The 8,180-nt window shown below is 39.6% G+C and overlaps 1 protein-coding gene and 1 non-coding gene across 2 annotated transcripts; one reads left to right on the top strand and one right to left on the bottom strand.

Moving 5' to 3' along the window:
• Nucleotides 1–3,410: 3,410 nt before the first annotated feature.
• On the bottom strand, nt 3,411–3,517 carry LOC145135050 (small nucleolar RNA R71). The gene has a single exon (XR_013719531.1). It is a non-coding gene; the product is annotated as a small nucleolar RNA R71 (small nucleolar RNA).
• Nucleotides 3,518–4,626: 1,109 nt separating this feature from the next.
• LOC145130278 (uncharacterized) lies at nt 4,627–5,343 on the top strand. Its single transcript, XM_079065106.1, has one exon. It carries the CDS (start codon nt 4,627–4,629, stop codon nt 5,341–5,343), a length of 717 nt encoding a protein of 238 aa, XP_078921232.1.
• The last annotated feature ends 2,837 nt before the right edge of the window (nt 5,344–8,180 follow it).

Below are 8,180 nucleotides of genomic sequence, written 5' to 3'. Positions count from 1 at the left end.
TTCCCACACAAGCTATGACACCCACGACATGGATGAGCTGTTCCCATGTCTAAAGTCAGCTGAACATGGAGCTTTACATGAAGCAGATCGACCTCGCCACTACTACCCCAGGGGAGTTTGTTCCAATTCTCTCTCTATGTTTTTATTATTATTCTTTATCATGCATAATATGCAATGAGGACATTGCATAAATTAAGTGTGGGGTAGGGGGTTGGTTACATTAGTTAAAATTTTAGTTAAATTTTGATTTTGAAAATTTTGAAATTTTTGCATTAAAATTGCTAGGGCTAATTTAGAAAATTTTGGTAAATCAATTAGGAATCATGCTAGTGTTATGTTTAATGATTGCATGAAGACCCAAATGTTTAGTTGAGCCTATATACGTTCTAGTGCATTTGTGGCCTCCTTTATTCTAGTGAAATCATGAGACAAAAACACAACCTCGCTTAGTTTGAGGGATGCAATATGTTTAGCATCGTGTACCAGAAATGTATCCAGGAAAATTTTTATCTTTAATCAATAAAGGTTGAAGTTGAGCGCCCCTGCTTAAGCATGTAGGTTTGAGTGAGAAAAAAAAGAAGTGAGTTATATGAGAGAATTACAAGAAAAGTTTGAAGAAATTTTGGAGCAGTTAAAGTAAAGATCAAAAGGTCAAAATTCCAAAAGTTCAAAAGTTGAAGATACCAAAACTTAAATCAAACAAGGTGAAGAATTCCAAAAAGCTCCATAGTGGTATCGAAAAAAATTGTAATTTTTAGAATATGTATGCTTGGGTTGCTCAACCAAAAACACCTTGAGACTTGGAGGTTTTTTGTGGATGGATTCGGAGGGATGCATAAAATGAGCATTGTTCAAAAGAAGTGGGCGAGTGTTTATGAGGATTGTGAGTATTTAGGATTAGGGGGGTCGTTTAGGAAAAATTTAGACACAAATGCATGCGTTGCGGTCTTGGCATAATGGTTGGGTTTGATTGGGATTGTCTTATGTGATATTAGTGTGTTAAAATTCAGTTTTGCTTGGGGGCAAGCAAAAGTCAAGTGTGGGGTATTTTGATATTTGCATATTTAGCCATATATTTAGTATAGATTTTTATCAATTATTAGCTAATTATTTGCATATTATGGACAAAAGGTACTTAATAATGTTTGAATTATATTTTCAGTCCAGAAGCCGTGCTCGGAAGCAAAAGGAAGCAGGAGTCATGAACGAAAGCTCGGGAATGGAAGAAAGAAGAAAAAGGCTTAAATCTGAAGCTACTCGGCGAGTAGGGTCGTCTACTCGACGAGTAGACACGAAGGTTCGCGAAGAAATACGAGAAGTCCTTACCGCATACGGATTCAACAAATGGACTCGTCGAGTCAGTTATCTACTCGACGAGTAGCCCCTGTTTTGAGAAAATTATAAATAGACTTTACAAACCCGAATTGAGGACCCTCTAGCTTTTTGGAGAACTTACTTGGCGACTAAGGAACTTGCTGGAGATCAGAAGAACGTGTGAAGAACCCTAATCCTTCATTCTTAAGAGATTAAGGCACTTTAGGTTTAATTTTCCACTTACTTTTGAATTGAATTATGTTAGGATTATTTAAATTTGTTTTTAAGCTTTCATACACTGAAATCATGAACTAATTTCGTTAGTTTCTGTTTGGGGAAGACAAATTTGCTCCTATGGTTTAATTTACTCTTTTGATTAATTGTTAGTTGGTGATATTGTTAAATTAAGCTTGTTAAAGACCCTTATGCATTAACTACAACTATTTTTTGTTAATTGCTAAGTGATTAAGTTGCATGAACATCTCTTAATTGCTTATCTCATATAAATTATGTGAACACAATACTATATGCCTAGGAATAATGAACATGAAACTAGGATTAACTAGAGAATGGGTAAATTAATGTGTGAGCTTGTATGATACACCATCAACAAGAGGTTAATTGAATCACCAAACTTAATTAGCTAGCTACAAGTCTTATTTAACCCGAATAATCAACCTAGGAAATCTATTAGTTTAATCAACTAACCATTGTTTGAATTAGTATGTTTTCTAAGGATTAGTAATAGCGAATGCGAATCTAATCACTAGAGTCGGTAACCAATAACAATTAATCTATTATATTATCATAAAAATTAACCATAGGAGTAAATGTGTTGAACCTAAACAGAAACCCTTTTTGATCATTGAATTTAGTTTGTTTTTACGTGTTTTCAGCTTTTAATTGAGTAGTTAAGTTTAGTTAAGTTTCTAGTCTTTTAAAACTAGAGAAACCCCTATTTTCTATTACTTGTTTTTAGTTAATTCTAGTTTTTAGTTTTAATTTTCCGTTCCCTGAGTTCGATACCCTATTTATTTAACTACACTACAATTGACAGGTCCACTGCCTTTGTGTGTCAATTTTATAATTAAAAGTAGGATTAAAACCAGTTGAATCTACACACATCAAGTTTTTGGCGCCGTTGCCAGGGAACGGTTCAAAAATTAGCACTAATTTCTAGTTTTATCGATCCTTTGTTCGAGATTTATCTTGCACAAAGTTATTTTTAGGTAATTTAGTTATTAGGATTAGTTTTCATAGTTTTCTGTTTTAGAAATTTAATTAGATTTTGTTCTGTTTCTGCCTTAAACTCGCCGAGTGCAATCGACGCTACTCGGCGAGTCCAGCGCTGTTTCACAGTTTTTATTTTTTATTTTCTTTTTGTTCTTTGTACGCGTTTTTCTTACTTTGGTTGCAGTTGTTACATGACCCGAGGATCCAATACGTCTTTGGTTCCTCCACTTGAAGACCCGGAGTCCGCTCTAAGAAAGAACAAAGGAAAAGCCGTTGGAGAATCCGCCTCTTCAAAGAACTCACCCTTGAAGAATCTCAAATCCGTTTTTAGCAAGAAAAAGAGCAGCAAATCAGGAGCATCCAGCACCTCTTCCTTGGCAAACGAAGACCCAATCAAGGAAGACATCGTGAACGAGTCCGAAAGAGAAGAAAGCGAATTTGAAGAAGGTAGCGATCTAGAAGGTGACTTTGACAACACCATGGCAAACATCGATGAAGTTCCCATGGGCGAATGGAAGAAGAGGATACGAGATGATACCGGCCCGGGACTTGTGCAACCCGCAATTCCCACGACTGCCACTTTTGAGCTTAAGGGTCACATACTTGCTCAACTCAAGGAGATCCCCTTCTACGGAAAAGACCACAAAGATGCCTATAAACACTTGGATGAAGTCAATGATGTGGCTGATTATTTTAATGTTCCAAATGTGCCTCACGAAACCCAGCTGCTTTGTATGCTTCCAGTGACATTCAAAGGTGTTGCAAAGGATTGGCTCAAGTCACTCCCTCCCGGATCCATCACTACATGGGCTAAGATGAAGGAAGAATTTATTGACCAGTTTTGCCCACCTTCGAAAATAGCCAAGTTGAAGAAGGCTATTGCCAACTTTCAACAACAACCTGGAGAGTCCCTTTATGAGGCATGGGAGAGATACAAAAGTCTACTAAGGAATTACCCACATCATGATCTTAATAGCCAACAAGAAGTCTCCATTTTCTATGATGGAGTCAATGTAACAACTAGGCAGCTCCTTGACTCGCAAGGACCCCTCACAAAGAAGGCACCCCCGATGATTAAAGAACTAATTGAAGAATTCTCTAAGCATTCTAGAGAATACCACAATCCAAGGAATGATATGACCAAGGGATCGACCTATGCAGCTTCTGAAGATTTGTCGGCAGTTATGGCAATGTTGAAAACCATGGATAGGAGGATGGATAAAATGGATCAAACAATCCATGCTATTCGGGTAGGATGTGAGAATTGCAATGGGCCTCATCTAACTAGAGATTGTGATTTGGACGAGAACAGGAATAAGAAAGTGCAAGTATGTTATTCTAGTGCTGATAGATTTGATGACGATTGGCGAAAACCTAAGAAAGAATGGCTCCCTTATGATGAGTACAAAAAAGCGAGGGAGGAGAAATTTAGACAAAAGGCAAGGGGTTTTTACCAAAAGGAGGAGCTGGTACAAGAAAAGAAACCAAATCTAGAAGAAATGCTCACTAAATTTGTAGCTGCATCCGAAAAAAGACACAATGACCACGATGCTGCAATACAAGATACAAGAACAATATTAAGGAATCAGCAAGCATCCATTCACAACATTGAGAAGCAGCTGGGGCAACTTGCCCAACAAATGAATCAAAGAGCACCGGGAGAACTTCCTAGTAACACCGAAAACAATCCAAAAGGCGCACATATAAACATTGCCATAACTAGGAGTGGGAAGATTATAACCCCTCTGGCCCCTATTCAACACGAAGATCCGAAGCTGGTACAAGAGAAGGAGGCAGAAGGGCATAACCAAAATTAGACCCAGCTGAACCCAGACCCTACTCGCCGAGTCCACGATATGGACTCGACGAGTCGGACATCTGATCAGAAAAATACACCTCCTGTTAAGCAATATCAGCCTCCACTGCCATATCCATCCCGAGCTAGACAAGAGAAGAATGAAGAAGACTACCAGAAGTTTCTAGAACACATAAAGGCTCTTCAAATTAATTTACCATTCATAGAAGCGGTTGCTCAAATGCCAAAATACGCCAAATTTCTCGAGAACTAATAGAAGGAAGATGGAAGAAGTGAAGAAGGTGGTCCTAAACGAGAACTGCTCAGCTGCTATGTTAAACAAACTTCCTAAGAAGAAAGAAGATCCGGGAAGTATAACATTGCCCTGCCAATTTGGAAACTTGGCCACCATTTACGTACTAGCTGATTCAGGGGCAAGTGTAAATCTCATGCCTTACTCGTTTTTCAAAAAGTTAGATCTCCCCGAGCCAAGACCCATTCGTATGGCAATCCACCTAGCAAACAAGATGGTTACATTTCCTAGAGGAATTTGTGAAGATCTTTTGGTAAAGGTGGACAAGTTCGTGTTCCCCGCGGACTTTATAGTTCTAGACATGGAAGCGGATCCCCAAGTCCCGATCATATTAGGAAGACCTTTTCTTAATACGGCAAGTGCTATCTTCGACATGCGAGATTCTAAACTTACCCTTCGGGTAGGAGATGAATCAGTCACATTTGGAGTTGATCAAGCCATGAAGCATGCAAGGAGTAGTGATGACACGGCATTTTCAATTGACATGTTGGAAGAATTGTTGGAAGATTGGAAAGAAGAAAAACCGAGCAAGTCCACCGTCTCATTTGAAGAAGAGTTTGATGCTGAAAGGGACCTGATGGAGTTAGAAAGACTGCTCGAGGAAGCTGAGTATGACGATCTGATCAGAAGTGCAGGAAGACCGACTCGCCGTGTAGCCTCGATCGACTCGGCGAGTCCAATCGAATAAACTCGAACAGTCGCGAATATTACACCGGACTCGATGAGTCTCCTTACTGGACTCGACGTGTTCAGCATTCAAAACACAAAAACTGAGCTCAAGGCACTACCAGATCACTTGGAGTACGCATTTCTTGAAGATGGCCAGCAAAAACCTGTAATTATAGCTGCTGATTTGGCCGAACATGAGAAGAAGAGCCTTGTGGGTGTACTAAAGAAGAGGCAAGGTGCTATAGCATGGAAGATAACCGAAAAAATCAACTTAGAAGATGGATCAAAAGCTGTAGTACAACGCCAAAGAAGACTCAACCCGAATATGCAAGAAGTTGTGAAAAAGGAGGTGGTGAAATTACTAGATGCCGGAATCATTTATTCAATCTCCGATAGCCCATGGGTGAGTCCGGTCCAAGTGGTTCCGAAGAAAGGAGGCATGACGGTAGTGGCTAATGAAAACAACGAATTAATTCCAACAAGGACGGTAACCGGGTGGCGAGTTTGCATCGACTATAGGAAGCTAAATGAGGCCACATGCAAGGATCACTTTCCATTACCTTTTATCGATCAAATGCTTGAGAGGCTTTCCGGTCATCTTTATTATTGTTTTCTCGATGGGTTTTCGGGGTACTTTAAAATTCCAATCGACCCACAAGACCAAGAGAAGACCACTTTTACATGCCCGAGTGGAACATTTGCATATAGACGCATGCCTTTTGGGTTATGCAATGCACCAGCTACTTTCCAAAGGTGCATGATGGCTATCTTTCATGACATGGTCGAAAAGTTTATGGAGGTTTTTATGGATGAGTTCTCGGTTTTTGGGTCCTCTTTTGAAGATTGCTTGTCCAACTTGGATCTAATGCTAGCAAGATGTGAGAAGACCAACCTTGTTCTCAATTGGGAGAAGTGTCATTTTATGGTGAAGGAAGGCATTGTGTTGGGTCACAAGATCTCAAAGAAGGGGATAGAGGTGGATAGAGCAAAGGTTGATACGATAGCCAATTTACCACCTCCATCAAATGTCAAGGGAGTAAGAAGCTTTCTAGGCCATGCGGGATTTTATCGCCGATTTATTAAAGATTTTTCAAAGATTGCTAGGGCCTTGACTCAATTACTCTTGAAGGACGCCCCATTTGATTTTTCCAAGGAATGTCATGAGGCATTTCATTTGCTAAAGGAAAAATTAACCACTACTCCTATCATGATAGCACCAAATTGGAATTTTCCTTTCGAGCTAATGTGTGATGCTAGTGATTATGTTGTGGGTGCTGTTTTAGGGCAAAGGGTTGATAAACATTTTCAACCAATCTACTACGCAAGCAAGACACTGAATCCCACCCAAGAGAACTACACTACTACCGAGAAGGAGCTGTTAGCGGTAGTATACGCCTTTGACAAGTTCCGACCATACTTAGTCTTATCCAAGACAATCGTTTTTACCGATCACTCCGCGTTGAAGTATCTATTTGCCAAGCAAGATGCAAAGCCCAAATTGATACGTTGGGTCCTACTTCTACAAGAGTTTGATATCGAAATACGCGATAAAAAGGGGATGGAAAACGTAGCTGCCGATCATTTATCAAGACTAGAGAACCCACTTTTGGAGAAGCTAGAAGAAGATAAAATTGGAGATGATTTTCCCGATAAGTATATCTTGGTAGTAGCGGGAGAAGTGCCATGGTTTGTGGATATAGCAAATTACTTAGCAACTAAATACATCCCAAAAGATTTGACTCGCCAACAAAAGAATAAATTCTTTTCGGAAATTAAATACTACTTTTGGGACGAACCATACCTTTTCCGAAGCTGCGCGGATGGAATGATAAGAAGATGTGTATTCGGGAAGGAAAGTCAAGAAATTTTGGCACATTGCCATAGTGGACCCACCGGAGGACATCATGGAGCACATTACACCGCGAAGAAGATTTTTGATATTGGGTTCTATTGACCTACAATTTTCAAGGATGCTGCTCAATATGTCAAGGAATGTGACTCATGCCAAAGAGCGGGAAATATATCATCCCGAAATGAAATGCCCCAACATAGCATCCAAGTGTGTGAAATATTTGATGTGTGGGGGATTGACTTCATGGGACCCTTTCCCGTGTCTAAAGGAAATAAATACATCTTGTTGTCGGTTGATTACGTATCTAAATGGGCGGAAGTACAAGCATTACCCACTAATGATGCTCGGGTGGTGGTACGATTTTTAAAGAAATTATTCTCACGATTTGGAGTTCCTAAAGCTCTCATTAGTGACCGGGGCACTCATTTTGCCAATGATCAATTAGCTAAGGTGTTGCAAAAATATGGTGTTCACCATAGATTCTCAACACCCTATCATCCTCAAACGAGTGGCCAAACCGAAGTAACGAATAGGGCGTTGAAGAGAATACTAGAAAGATCGGTTGGAAGTAATAGAAAAGAGTGGTCAGATAAGCTTGATGATGCACTTTGGGCTTTCCGGACAGCTTTTAAGACACCTATTGGTACTACACCATATAGGCTAGTCTATGGAAAAAAATTGTCATTTACCGGTTGAAATAGAGCACAAGGCTTATTGGGCATTAAAGGTGTGCAATTTTGATCTAGCTGAACTTAGAACTAACCGGTTGATGCAAATGAATGCCTTGGAAGAACTTAGGAATGAAGCTTACACTAGTTCCTTAATCTACAAAGAAAAGACCAAGAGTTGGCATGATAGAAGATTGAAAGGTAATAAAGACTTTAGAGAAGGACAAAAGGTGTTACTCTTCAATTCAAGGCTCAAACTATTTCCGAGAAAGCTTAAGACACGATGGGATGGTCCATTTATAGTAAAGAAAATCTTTCCACATGGAGCTATTGAGC

Source organism: Lactuca virosa, chromosome 8 (assembly GCF_052849685.1).
Source record: "Lactuca virosa cultivar CGN04683 chromosome 8, Lactuca_virosa_CGN04683_v6, whole genome shotgun sequence".
NCBI classification, from domain to species: Eukaryota; Viridiplantae; Streptophyta; class Magnoliopsida; order Asterales; family Asteraceae; genus Lactuca; species Lactuca virosa.
The sequence above is the reverse complement of the archived record's forward strand: the minus strand, read 5'-3'. Positions and strand labels throughout refer to the sequence as shown.